Here is a 15,446-nt window from a genome sequence, read left to right on the forward strand (position 1 = left end):
TGACCCAATCAAATAAGAACGAAATTTCTCTAAGGCATAAACTACAGCTAGCAGCTCTTTTTCAGTCGTGGTGTACTTCACTTGAGCCTCATCCAAAGTTCGGCTCGCATAGTAGATTGCATTTAAAGCTTTGTCTTTCCTTTGGCCTAGCACCGCTCCTAGTGCATAGTCACTGGTATCATATATTATTTCGAACGACAAATCCCAATCGGGAGGCTATATGATCGGTGCAGATACCAAAGCCTGCTTTAACCTGTTAAAAGCAGAAAGACAATCGTCAGTAAATACAAAAGGCACATCCTTAAGTAGCAGCTGTGTAGGTGGTTTAGCAATTTTTGAAAAATCCTTAATAAACCGGCGATAAAAGCCGGCATGACTAAGGAAACTCCTCACTCCTTTGACATTAACAGGAGGAGGTAATTGCTGAATCAATTCCACTTTTGCTTTATCAACTTCTATTCCCCTATCAGAAACTAAGTGCCCTACGACAACTCCCTCGTTGACCATGAAATTGCACTTCTCCCAGTTAAGCACAAGGTTAACCTCAATGCAGCGCTGCAACATTTTATCAAGGTTCGACAGACAATTAGAAAAATCACTTCCATAAACACTAAAATCGTCCATGAAAACTTCCATAAAAGACTCAATATACTCTGAAAATATCCCCATCATGCACCTTTGAAAGGTAGCAGGGGCATTACATAAACCAAAAGGCATCCTGCGATAAGCAAACACGCCCTGAGGACAAGTAAAAGTAGTCTTAGCTTGATCATCTTGGTGAATAGGGATCTGAAAGAACCCTGAATACCCGTCTAAATAGCAGAAAAACTTATGAGAAGCTAACCTTTCTACCATCTGATCAATAAAAGGAAGGGGAAAGTGATCTTTCGTGGTGGCGGCATTCAGCTGTCTGTAGTCTATACACATCCGCCAACCAGTCACTACTCTAGTAGGTATTAACTCATTTTTGTCATTCCTAACCACGGTAGTCCCTCCTTTCTTAGGAACTACCTGCACTGGACTCACCCACTTAGAATGACCAACAGAATAGATAATACCTGCGTCGAGCAGCTTTATTACCTCAGCCATCACAACATCTTGCATCTTTTGGTTCAAAACCTGACCGACCACATGTCTGCAAGGTTTGTGATCTTCCTCCAGCTCTATCCTGTGCATACAAATATCGGGACTAATCCCCTTGATATCATCCAAAGAATAACCCAAAGCTTTCCTGTTTTTCTTAAGCACAGCTAACAAAGAAGTCAGCTGATCGTCATCAAGCTTATCACTAACAATGACTGGATATTGCTCGGTATCATCTAAGAAAACATATTTTAGATGAGAGGGTAGAGGCTTGCGCTCAGGTACCTTTACCTCAATGGAGCAAAGGATACTGATCATCTGTTCCACTTGCTCTCCCTCAGCGTCGGTGAGTTCACGCTCATCTAAATCATCTTTAAGAAAATCCAACACAGCGTCATCGTCATCCCCTACTGCAAGCGTCAAACGCCCTTGTTTGACGTCAAAAATGGCCCCAGCTGTACATAAGAACGGTCTTCCTAGTATAATTGGGGTCCGGGTGTCCTCAGATATGTCTAAAACAATAAAATCCACTGGTATAAAGAACTTGCCTATTTTCACAGGCACGTCCTCTAAGACACCCAAGGGTCGCCTAACAGATCTATCAGCCATCTGTAGGGTAATGTTAGTCAATTTAAGGTGACCCATATTTAATTTCTTGCAGATAGATAGGGGCATGACACTGACGCTGGCTCCTAAATCACAAAGAGCCTTATCAATTACTTCATTGCCTATAACACAGGTAATAGAAAAACTACTTGGGTCCTTCATTTTAGGTGGAGCCTTATTTAAAATTAAATTACCAGACTCTTCTAAAAATGAAACAGTATCAAATTCACTTAGCTCTCTCTTAGGCGTCACAATATCTTTCATAAATTTAGCGTAAGTAGGTACCTGGGTAATACGTTCGGTAAAAGGTACAGTTACCTGGAGGTTCTTCACAATGTCCACAAACTTACCGTACTGTTGTTCAACCTTTGCGTCCTTCAGACATCCTGGAAATGGTACTCTGGTAGCAATGAGTGGACCCACAACTTTCTCTTTACCTTTATCAGCACGTGACGTCTTCACAGCAGGGGAAGATGACACGGTAGCGGAATTAGATGCTAAAATAGGAGCTCCGCTGGTTCTGGCACTCGATCGAGCACTTTTCTTACTCGATCGAGTGGTTTTGTCTTGAGTTTTACTCGATCGAGGTATTTAAATAGCTCGATCGAGCTATTGTATTTCTGGTTCACTCGATCGAGTACAATTTTCACTCAATCGAGTGACTTCTTCTGTCAAAACGTTCGATCGAGAGGAATTTATTGGTCGATCGAGTTCTTCAAATTGAGCACCTCTTGATCGAGTAGAATTTATGCTCGATCGAGCATCTTGATCGATAATTTCACTCGATCGAGTTAAAATTTTACTCGATCGAATGCCTGGACAATATGCAGGAGGGATATCGTCCATGAACTCTTCCAAATCGTCATCCGGGGTATCATCAGCTGTCACAACCCTATCTTCTGGCATTTTTGGCCCTTCATAAGCAAGGCCACTTTGGAGATTTATTGCATTGACTGGGTCGCACGTCGGTGGATGGTTAGCTTAGTTTTTCGCGAGTGTTAACTGTGCGACTTGTTCTCTTAACTCCACGATGGCGGTATTATCTTTGTTGCATTTCTCCCCAAACTGTTGTGTTAAATTCAAAACCAAGGATTTCAGTTCGGCAATCTCCCCATTTGTAGAAGGGAGGTTTGGCTACGGCACTGACATAGAAGGAGTAGAAATATTTGTCATTTCTTCATATAATTGAGAAAAAGGAACTCCTTTCTTGTATTTCTGATAAGAAAAGACGCGCTCTATTCTCGCCATACAACCGATGGGGTCATGCCTCTCCATGCCGAATCTACCGCATATCTCCACATGCTCAGTAATAGCACAAACTTATGCATGCTCACCCATAGTCTTCCTAATATCCGCACTACCTAGACTTTTACTAGGACTCTCCACCTCAGCTGTTACCAACTCGTTAACTTGCCAACTTCCTCAGGGATTTCCATATTCGGCAACATGGATGGCCATCTCCTCAATAAGACGCCACCCTTGATCATCCTTTACGTTCTTCGTGAATCTCCCCTTAGCTACTTTATCAAGGATAACTCTCTGGTCTGGATATAACCCGTTGTAAAATTGGGTACATAGGAACCAACGCTTGAAACCGTGATGAGGCACAGAACGGACGAGCTTCTTGAACCTAGTCCAAGCCCCATTCAAGTCTTCAGTGGGTAATTGTTCAAATGCAGTAATCCGAGCTCTCAACACATTAGTGCGCTGTGGTGGAAAATATCTCTTGTAAAAGGCCAAGGCAAGGGAATTCATGTCAGTTACAAAGGCTACTTCCCTGTCTAAATCCCTCAACCATTCCCGGGCATCATCAGCTAAAGAGAAGGGAAAGAGAACTCCCTTCACTCTGTCTTGTGTCACCCCAGCAGCAAGAGGAATGGTGGAGTAATACTCTGTAAATAGCTCTATATGCCTGCACGGATCTTCTCCAGGTACTCTCTTGAAGAGGTTTCTCTTGACCAGCTGTATGTAAGATGGGTGGATTCCAAAGGTTCCCGATTCAGTAGTGGGTAGAAAGAAACCTTTTGGAAGGGAATCCACCGTTGGCTCTGAATGGCTGGCTATATTCGGCATCCTAGCAGATAGAATTTACAGACTGGAACAGGTATGACAATGTTCTCTTTCTAGAACAGATATCCTGCAAACTAATCAAAAACTTTGCCAAAAAATGAGATCAGCCTCAAGGAATGAATTCCTTGAGACGAAAGATAAACTTAAATAAAGCAACAAAATTACGACACCTTCCCGGCAACGACGCCAAAATTTGACAGGGCAGTCGTATACCTATCAAAACTAACCAACTGGCTCTAACTAATATAGCTAGGAAAGTCGGTTCGATCTCCACAGGGATATGGGAAAATGTCAGCTTTACTAAGTTCGTCACGGTAACCAAATTGGGGGTTTGAATTTGTTGTTCTAAACTAAAGAGATTAAGGAAGAGAAAAGGGCAAGAGAATAAAGATCAAGAAAATAAGGAGAACGCAGCTAAGACAGTCGGTTCACCATGATCATTCAGTCAAGCAATCTAGTTCTCATGTCAATGCAATTATGGTCTATGGGGCAATGAATATCTCCTTCCGGTCTCAATTCGCCCTAAAGCACAAATAGCTTAGCTTCCGCCCTCACTACGGTGCCCTAATGTTCGCTACGAGTCTCACCCTTTCCAACCTTCCGGTCCAGGTCAAGGTTTACTATGATTAAATGACTAATTCCGTCGACTCAATTAGATATAAATAATTAATTGCAGCGATTTACAACAAAGACTACACAAGCATTAACCTAATAAATCAATTACTACACCTTCATAATCATGGATTCCCTAGTCTTAGCAAAAGGGAATTAGCTACGTATCATCATCAAATCAACAATAATAATGCATAGATAATATCGATTAAACATGATAACAATAAGAATAGCAAGATCGAATAAAGCAATAATGAAAACCAACAGGAAAATGGAAGAATTAAAATAGCAAATATGATTAAGAAATAAAAGGAGTAAATGTACCGATTACCAGTTCCGAATTCGAGTAGTCTAGAGTAGAAAAGAGATTAAAAAGTCAAAAGAAGAAGTGAGAAAACCTGATCCTAAGAGTAACGCAGTCCTCTGTGTAAAATAGCACATGAGAAACTTACTCCTAGACCTAATAAATAAACCTAATTACAAAAGCCCATGTGAAAAACACGGCTGAAGGGTAAAATCTCTCGATCGAGTGGAATAAAACCACTCGATCGAGTAATTATGCAACAAATCCTCTCGATCGAATGGAAAAACCCTTCGATTGAGTAACTCCTTATAATGGCCTTCTTGATCGAGTAGAAAAAATACTTGATCGAGTGATCTTCATGGTATAAAGCATTCGATCGACTAGAAATGTGGTCGATCGAGCTATATTAGCACATAAGGCACTTCGACACCTTCCGAAATAAGCTCACGCGTCTTCAAAGTGATAGATTCTAAGCTCCGATTCCTTATTCTCCATAAATGTATGCAAATAGGACGAGCTTAGGCTTGATTTATCTTCTTTGTGATCTGTACCTGCAATTTACACAAGACGAACCAAAGTAGACTATTCGGGGGTATTTGTAGCTGGATGCCACGTAAAATAGTACAGGAATGAGGTAAAAACCTTATAGAAAATACACGCATCACTCCCCCTCCCCTGTTTTCCCGAGCTCAAATCCAACACCAAACACCAACCCAACTAGCCCAACAACATACTCCCACCTTACCCACCAACCCAACACCCAACCTAGCCCAAACTCTTGACTAAACCTGCACCAAAACCCACCCAAAAACCCCACACCCGTACCCTATTTTGCGCGGCAAAACAGGGGCTCAACCCGTCCTTTTTCAAAGCCTTAATCCCTTCCCTATATATCCTTGCTTGATCCCCAAGCATAGAAGATATTTTTCCTTCCCATAATAGCTAGCAAATCCCTCCCAAAACCGAAATAATCTTCCTTTCTCTCTCTCTTTCCATAACCAACATATCACCTCCACCTTCCATATCTCGTCCAACTCTCTTCCCCCTTCAACAAGATAACCCTACACCAGCTAAATGACCTAACCCTAGCACCCCTACTCCATTTCCTATATAAACCAACACCCACACACCATAAAACAGGACGAAAAAAGAGACAAAAACCACAACACTCAACATGACTCAAAACCCTAGCAAACTACCATCAATCTCACATAAGAAATCTGCCCTAAACTTCTCTCATACCCAGAAATAAAGTACAAGGTTCATACAAAGGATTAAACAAGTATTAGATCATCGATTTGCTCTCTTGTTTGTGTTTTCCCGCGTTTTGGACAGCCACTGTTCTCGTTCAATTCTCGTTATTTTTAAATAATTTTTACTTCTGCTTCTTACTAAAGTTTGAATATTTGGAGTCTAAAGATTCCATAACATCTTTCAGATTAAGATTTGAGCAAGGAACGAAGTCACAATCGTTGTTTGAAAATCGTTGTACGAAGTACAACAAAATCGCGCTTTTCTAAACTCGTGTGAACTGCACCTGTTCTCACTCGTTTTTAATCATGTCAAAGTAATTTTTGCTTCTGATTTTTGCTAAATTTCGAATTTTTGGAGTCTAAGGATTCCATAACATCTTTCGGATTCAGATATGAGTAAGAAACGAAGTCACAATCTTCATTTGAAAATCGTTGCACGAAGTGCCTTTTACGCGAGAAAGTTTGTTTGTTTTTCGAAATTGTTTTCGTTAAATTGTTTTGAATTTTGTTTTACGATCGTCGAAGATGCGCATTCTAAGTAAATCTTACATACGGGATTCCGAGTGGTGTCCAAGTTTACATGTAAGTTGAGGATGCAGAAAATCCCGTCTCATCTCCTTTCTCTTTTCCTCGTGTTTGTCACGGCCTAGGGTTTTTTTATCACTTTTTATCATCTTTTAATTAACGTCTCATGTTAGTTAATATGTTTCATAATTATGATATTAATGATGGTTAATTTCTATTTAGAATAAATTGAATGCTAATCATATGCTTGTTTCTAATTTACGACGATAACATGTTAATTAGAATAATCACATGTTTAGTTTATAAAATAAAACAATTTGTTAATTGCACGACGATAACATGTTTTAAATTGATTAAAATAAAATTTTAGTTAGTTTAATTCATTCTCACATGTCTCATATTTTGTTTTAATTTTAATTATGAAATAATTAGATTAATTCACATGTTAGACTTGTTTTATTTAATTAATGATGCATGTATGTTATTTGTATCGTTTATCATTGTTAAATCATAAACATGACCAAATTAATATGTAGAATGCATGTTAAATGAATTAGACATTCATAGGTCATACAAAACCCGACATAGGACAATTTAAATGAATTTCTTTAAAGAATTTAAATGAATTCATCTTTTTTTATGAAGATTTCTCGCTAGTTGAATTGCGAATACTTAGCAGCCGATTCATTGCACTCGATGACTAGAATAGTCAACGTTGACCACCTGTTTTCCCCGTGTGATGCCTCGGCCTTCGTGCCAATTTAGGTTCGTTTTTTTTTGTTTTATTTAGTTATTGCGGTTTCATTTCAATTGTTATTGTAATTTAATCGTTGTAATTATTATAATTAATTCAAGCAATGTAATTTGTACTTTAAATATGGGTTTAGTAAGTCCTCTATTTTAAGTCAAAATGATTTTACAAAACCTTTGCTTTAGTTGGTTAAATTGAAGTATTTGATCAATTAAATCGAAGTGAGTGCGCAAAATGATGATGAAGCTAAGGACGAAGTCCTATGTGAGCCGTGGCCTCATCATTGGCACATTTTTCAAGGCCTAGATAGGCGTGTCAAAACGTAAGTCAAGTGTCATGTTTTAGCAATTGTATCTAGATCGAGTTGTATCTTTAATTCAATTGTTTGCAAATCGAGTCGACGAGAATCGTCTGGGTTGTAATAGCTAGTTCCCCAATGGCTCCCCCATTCCCACCTAAGCCATACTTGTGAATGCTTGTTAGTATAGTTAAAATCAGCCTCACATGCTAAATCACTTGGACAAAGTAGATTAGATGCATTAAACGATTAGAAACCAAGCTCACATGTTACGATCAAAATGGTGTTTTGCATTCTCTTACAACGAATCGTAGTCTTGTCCAATTAGCTATTGTAGTACTTAGTAGAGGCCGTTATTACAACGGGCGGGGGTTGGTGTTTTATTAACAAACTTCCCATCACGTACTTTTAACAACGAACTCAAATCTCGTTTTCAAAATGGTTCCCAAATTTCCTTAAATTTGGTGGCGATTCCAAACGGTTTTCAAACTCGTAGATTGCGATCAAATCCCCACATCCACATTTTGGCGACTCCCCTGGGGAGTTGTAACTTAAAATGGAAAATGATGGCTAATAGGACTAACACTATGATTTGTTTTGCATACATGCATCACCTATTTGAGACTTTAGGAGGACCACCTCACCCATTGGGTTGATTTCAATGGTTTGGAGGTGACGTCCACTATGCTGATTTAAATATCATGATGGTACCGCCGAAATCTCTAAGTAATTACTCTTACCATATTGCACACTTCTGCTTATGGGAGACTTGACTTTCTTTGATAAGGTGGATCATTGGCATAGACCCGATTAGAAGACCGACCAAGACTTAGAAGAGTCTAGGTTCATGCACGATTAATATACGAATGCTTATGTGCTACATGATCATCCCCCATGTTTTTTTTCGAAAATTTCAAGTCGTTTTGTCAAAACCGTTGTTTTTGAAAACCGTCTTCAAATCAAGCATGTTTTCAAACTCGGAATGCTGCCGAAATAGATGTAGGTTTTTCAACCAAAATGAGCTTTTTATAGCCGGCATGCTGCCCATTTAAAACCTCATTTTCAAATCATCCATTTTCAAATCAATTCCGAAACGATCTTTCACCTTTCCCGAGCATAGAATATATTTCAATTCGAGTCTTGTCATCTCTTGGGTTCAAGTGAACCATGTCTAGTACACAACCCTAGTGGGTTGCCCAAGCTACCTCTTGGGTCCAAGTCAAGCGTGTCGACCATTTGGTCAAAGTCAAACCACCAAAACGTTCAATGTAGGCCACCCAGGACGTTTCCTCGAGCCTATGAACCATGTTTGGTTCAATCACGGGTTAGTCACACCGAGTCGATGTCAAGCCTAAGTCAAAAAGTTATTCGAGTTGAGTCATAGTCCTTGTCAGGTCTAGACCCTTCTCCCATGTGACCCCCTTACAAGTGAGCCCCATAGCTCATTTCCTGGGTTGGGTTCTATCTTTGAGTCAAGTTTGAGTCAAAGGTCAAGTCTGTGAGTTGAGTCCTTGTTTGTGCAGGGGATTTTAATTCAAGTATTGATTGGTTCGGGGTTTTTCTTGTAGAAAGGCCACCTCAAACCCGAAAGAAAGCAATGGAAGCTGCCGTCGCTAAGCTGAGTGAAACTTTGGAGTTTATGATGACTCGACTGGGAGCCATTAAGGCTAAGATCAATGGGGAAAACATTGCTACTACCCCACCAGAAATGACTGAATTAGAAAAATGGTTCAAGCTGATTGAAGATCAACTGAAGCTCTCTCAGGAAGAGACCATCCACTATGAGAACTCTAGGACCTATACTCCGGTCCAAGATGAACTGCCTAAGAACTTTGTGCTCACTGACATCCCAAAGTTTAAAGGAACAGAAGACCCTCTCTAACATAGTCGGTCCTACAAAGAGCACCTTGCCCTGAAAGGTGTCCCTGCAAGTATGCTCTCTGCCATCTTTGCTCAGTCTTCGAGGGAACACCCAAGGGCTTGGTTCTATAACCTTGAACTAAAGAACTACCCTATGTTTGAGGACATCACTGTAGAGTTTTAAAAATATTATGCCGATAACGCAGAGATCCAAACCACCATGAGGACTCTGGAAGTTATGACTCAAAATGAAAAGGAAGGGTTCACTGATTTCTTGGCCCGATGGCACGCAGAAAGCGTGAAGATAGCCAGAAAACCCAAAGAAACATATATGGTAGATAAGTTTGTGAAGAATCTTCGACCCGTCTACCGTGATGTAGTGAAGTATCAAAACTATAGCACTTTAAAAGATTTGACAAGGCGTGGGAAAAAAATCGAAGATGACCTCCGAGCTGTTGAGATGGAGAAACCAAAGGGGTATACTGGGGGCTCCTCCTCTAAATCAAAGGCACATGCCAGTGCCAATCATATTCAAGCTATTAGCCTTACAGGAGGAACTTCCAAAAGGCCTCAACGCTCTAGTCCAAGAACCTTTACTGACATAGAGTGTACCTACACATATGCCTTAGAGAGACTTATGGCCCAGGGGAAATTGAACCCCATTGGCCCGACTCCTGAACCACCGTTGGAACAACGAAATAAATGGTACAAGCCGGACGCATATTGTGCATACCATCATGGCAAAGGATATGACATGGAAAATTGTTTCCGTCATAATCGAGAGTGGAACATTCCCAATCCCGACGGTCAAACGCAACAACGTGACCAACCCATTTGGTGATCACACGAATACCGTATTTGTCGAAGACAATATTGATATGACCCATCTAATCCGGCCCGTATGTCGCCTAAAGGGTTTCTTTGTAGGAAAGGAGTTCATTGATTGTTCAAAGTACCTCCCAAGCCCGAAGAACGAAGTTTGATTTGGGGATTTTGGTATCGATTGCACACCATACATTGTCCGGAGTGGGAATGAAATCCATGTAATTTGGGACGATAATGAAGATGATACCTATCTTACCCATGGGGCAATTATCCCACGAACGCAAGATGAAATCTTGAAACCGAGAAATAATGTCCTTAAATCCGCCTCTATTGCCAAGAATGATCCAGATAAGGGATCTTCGGAAGAACCTACCGTAGTCAAGGCACTTAGTGAAGGGTCGACCTTAGAGGCTTCCCTTATTAAGAAGTTCCAAAAGGCTAAGGCAGATGCCACTACTGGGAAGCCAATCCCGAAACATCGAACAATGAAAGACGTCCATGACAAGCTCACTACTGCCGTAACTTCCTAGGGATCCGAAATCCGGCAATAAGAGTTGATGAAGAGGCGAACAGGGCAATGAAGGAAAGAAATTCCAAACCTTAGTTCTTGAAGCTGCAGCAAGAAAGAGAGGAAAACAGGAAGAAGTTAACCTCGAACTATCTAGCATTCATCAAGTATCCTCCCAAATACATAGTCCTCAATGGCATAGACGAGAACTCATTCGCGTACGAGGTTGGGTCCTCATAAGACCTAATGGTAGGATACATATTTCCACGTTGTGGTTGGGATGCCACAGAAATAAGCAAGGTGACCAAGGCTTGGCATCAGTGGTGGTTTAGGTCAGCAAGAAGAATGTCTTACCTAGAGGAGAAGACAACGATGGATATAGATTACTACTGTATCACAGAACAAAAGTTCTACTTTCCTTAGAAGGAGAAATGTTCAAACTAGATGATGGTTCCGAGTCTGAGTCTGAGTCCGAGTCTGATAAGAGTCCTAGGTTTGAGTCTAAAGAGTCAGGTGTCGAATCCACCCCCTCCCAAGTCTTTCTTTTCAATACACCCCTTTCTAGTTCTGGTATTCCGGGGCCTGTCCCAAGTACCTCTATTGTCTCGCCAGTGACCTCCGATCAGTTGGCTCAAATGTTAGCACATTTTGCGCAATTTTAAATTAATAATAATAAGATGAACCAGTTTTCTTACGACTTGTTTTATTTACATTGCAATTCAGTTTTTGAAAATAATTGTTTTAATAGTGACATTGAGAATGAGGCCTAAGGTGAACAGGTTGAAGAAGAAGAAGAGGAGGAGGTAGAACCACCCTCCACAATTGGTTTAAGGGTTAGAAGAATATGACCAAAGAAACTCGGTGATCGAAGATACCGAAACTATTAATGTGGGAACCACCTTAGAAGCACATGAGCTTAAGATAGGAACTACCTTAGATCCCGTAGAAAAACAAGGGTTCATTGACATGCTGTTTGAGTTCAACAGAGGATTCCGATCAAATAAGGGTCCAAACTAGTAAAACAGAAGCTACGTAGAATGCGTTCGGAGTGGTCATTAAAGGTTAAGGAAGAAATTGATAAACAGCTCAAAGCTGGGTTCATCAACGTGTTGGAATATTCGGATTGGGTCGACAATGTAGTGCCAGTACCAAAGAAAGATGGTAAGGTTCGCGTGTGCATAGACTTTCGGTATCTGAATAAAGCTAGTCCGAAGGACGACTTCCCATTACCTCACATCGATATCTTGATTGACAATACCGCAAATCACGAATTACTATCTTTCATGGATAGATATGCCGGTTACAATCAGATTTAGATGGCCGATGAAGACATGAGTAAGACAACATTTACGTCACAATGGGGAACCTATTGTTACACAGCAATGCCTTTCGGATTGATAAATGTTAGGGCAACGTACCAGAGAACAGCAACGATGTTGCTACATGATATGATGCACAAAGAAGTTGATGTTTTTGTCGATGACATGATAGTCAAGTCAAAGTAACCTAGTGGCCATCTCGGAGCACTACGAAAATTCCTTCATAGATTGCGAAAGTACAACATGAGATTAAATCCACAGAAGTGTGCTTTCGGGGTCACCTCTGGCAAACTGTTGGGTCATATCTTTAGCCACAGTGGCATCGAAGTAGACCCATCAAAGATCAAAACCATTATGGAAATGCCCCATCCCAAGATGGAGAAAGAAATTCGAGGTTTCCTGGGAAGAGTTCAGTACATAAGTCGTTTCGTCGCAAAGTTAACAATGATTTGTGAGCCGATCTTAAAGAAACCAAAGGTCGGAGAACATGTTATATGGGATGACCAGTGTCAGGCCTCATTCTATAAAATAAAGGAAGTGTTATCTTCTCCACCAGTTTTGAGCCCACCAGTAGCCGGGCTGCCATTATCGCTATATCTAACTGTCACGGATACAGCAATGGGGGCTATGTTAGCCCAAATTGTTGACAAAGAAGAAAGAGCTATTTACTACATCAGTAAAAAGTTCTTAGACTATGAAGTAAAGTACATACCTCTTGAAAAGACGCGTTTGGCCCTAGTCTGGGCAACGAAGAAATTAAGACAATACATGCTTAGCTACAGTGTTAAGCACTTGTTTGAAAAACCGGTGCTAAATGGAAGAATGTCGAGATGGACCCTCATGTTATCAGAGTTCGATCTCAAATATGTACCTTTGAAAGTGATCAAGGGAAGAGCAGTCGCCGATTTTCTCGCTGACCATCCAATTGAAGAAACAGAAGTCATTGACACTTGGTCATTTCTCGACGAAAACGTGGTACGCGTCGAGAATGACATATGGGATTTGTATTTCGATGGAGCATCAAACTATATGGGAAATGGAGTGGGTATACTTCTTCTCTCACCAATAGGTGAACAAGTGCCCGTGCCCATCAAGCTGGATTTCAATGTCACAAACAACACCGCTGAATATGAAGCATATTTGCTTGGTTTACATAGTGCTCTTAACTTAGGTGTGAATAAATTATTAGTACATGGAGACTCGTCCCTTGTGATCAATCAAGTGGGTGGGTCATGGAAAATTAAAAGCCAAAGTTTGGCCCCATATCAAACCAGAATCGAATAGTTGGAAAAATACTTCGAAGATATTCGATATGTTCACCTCCCAAGAGAATAAAATCAGTTTGCAAATGCGTTAGCTGCCTTAATCAACATTCCCGACCATATAGACAGTATACCAATATGTGTCGAACGAAGATCGTCACCTACCTATGTGAATGCAATCGATGTTGCTAAGGAAGGTGAAACCACAGCCATTTTGAAATTCAAGGAAACAAGAGAGTATCCCCCCGACCTTGACACGCATGGAAAGCGCGATCTATGAATGTTATCCGCCCAATTCATTAAGACCAATGACGGGTTTCTATATAAGAAGACGGCTCAAGGTGTTTTGTTGCGATGCGTCAATAAATCGACAGCTAAAAAGGTATGGAGGAAGTCCATGACGGTGAATGTGGGCCAAACATGAATGCCCATATGTTAGTCCGTCAGATCATAAGGCTTGGTTATTATCAGACAACGATGGAAACAGATTGTTGCAAATATGTCAGGCACTGTCATAATTGTCAGATATTCGCGAATATACAGCATGTGGCACCTTCTATGTTATACACCATGACGTCACCCTGGCCATTTTCAACCAGGGGAATCAACATCATCGAAAAAATAAACCCATCAGGAACTGGAGGGCATTGTTTTATCCTTGTTACAATCGAATACTTCACGAAGTGGGTAGAAGCAAAGTCTTACCAAGTGCTAAAAGTGAAGCAAGTAGCACAATTCATTCAAAATGACATCATTTGCCTGTACGGAGTACCACATGAGTTCATCAGCGATCACGGAACTCATTTCCAAGCTGAGACCACAGTTATACTTGAAAAGTATAAATCAAACATCACAAGTCATCACCATACCGACCACAGACGAATGATGCGGTATAAGCTACTAATAAAACAATCACAACCATTTCGAGGAAGATGGCTGACAACTATAGAGAGTGGCCAGAAAAGATACCCTTTGCATTATAGGGGTATAGAACTTCAATTAGAACAGCCATGGGTGCAACCCCGTATTACTTTGTATATGGAATGGAAGCGGTTCAACCAGTTGAGCTGGAACTACCGTCCCTAAGGATCCTACTAGAAAGCCAGATTCCTGAAGCAGATTGGGTTCAAGAAAGATATGATTCACTAGTCATGCTTGACGATCAGCATTTGAACGCATTGTACCATGTCCAACTCTACCAGAAAAGGATAAAGAGAGCTTTCAACAAAAAGGGAAAACCAAGGGGAATTAGTGAGGGTGATCTGGTTCTCAAGTCGGTTAGAGCTTTGTTACCTATTGACCCGAGGGGTAAGTTCAAACCAAATTGGGCAGGCCCTTATTTGGTAAAGAAGATTTTGTCGGGAGGCGCTGTTCGATTAATAGATTTGGATGGGAATGACTTCAAAAATCCTACGAATTTGGACCAACTGAAGAAATACTATCCCTAATGACCTCATTCTCAAATGTTATGAAATAATTTTTGAATTGCAAATGATTTTAGAATAATTTGTGAGTTGTTTATCAATACTGCATGAAATATTTTATGTGAGAACTACAAACTCGGTTTGATTCTGTTGCAAAGCAGATACATAGGCAACTCTTAGTTAAGAATGCAACCGAAACATGTAAAACAAAAATGAAATTTTTGATGCAGAAACTTGGGATTTATAATAAATAATAAGTTTTTATTTAGTCTAAATTCCAGGCGAAGCCCGTTATAATATTTTATTTTGGGTGAAGGCCATCACACAACCTAAAAAGGAAAGCACACAAACAATAATAGTAATAGTAGATAGTAATGTCGAAGACTACTCTTTGCTACCCTCAGCCGGGCCACACGCCCCATCATGATGAGACGAAGTCTCACCCATCATCACTCAGGCTCTTTTCTTCGGAGGAATCATCAATTCTTCCGGAGGGCCCAGTCTGTCTTTTACACTAGGTCGAGGACCAAGTCTTTCTACAAGTGTCAACCCACTTTCATTCCTCAGACCTAACCTCTTCCACGCATCTAAAACCAAAGAGTCAGTCCTAGGAGTTGAGTTAGTCTCTGTTTCGGGCCTAGATGAAATCGGGGTCGTCCCAGTAAAGAATTCTTGGTTCTTCTCCCCTTTCTTGTGGTATTTGTAGTCAACGGATCATCCTCGTACATTTCCCTCCAGGCCTTGAA

At 40.6% G+C, this 15,446-nt stretch overlaps 1 protein-coding gene across 1 annotated transcript; it reads left to right on the forward strand.

The window, feature by feature from the left end:
• Window positions 1-14,286: 14,286 nt before the first annotated feature.
• Window positions 14,287-14,724, forward strand: LOC141631442 (uncharacterized). The gene has a single exon (XM_074444110.1). The coding sequence runs from the start codon at window positions 14,287-14,289 to the stop codon at window positions 14,722-14,724; it is 438 nt and encodes a 145-aa protein (XP_074300211.1).
• Window positions 14,725-15,446: the final 722 nt, after the last annotated feature.

The sequence above is a fragment of the Silene latifolia genome, chromosome Y (assembly GCF_048544455.1).
Source record: "Silene latifolia isolate original U9 population chromosome Y, ASM4854445v1, whole genome shotgun sequence".
Lineage (NCBI taxonomy): Eukaryota > Viridiplantae > Streptophyta > Magnoliopsida > Caryophyllales > Caryophyllaceae > Silene > Silene latifolia.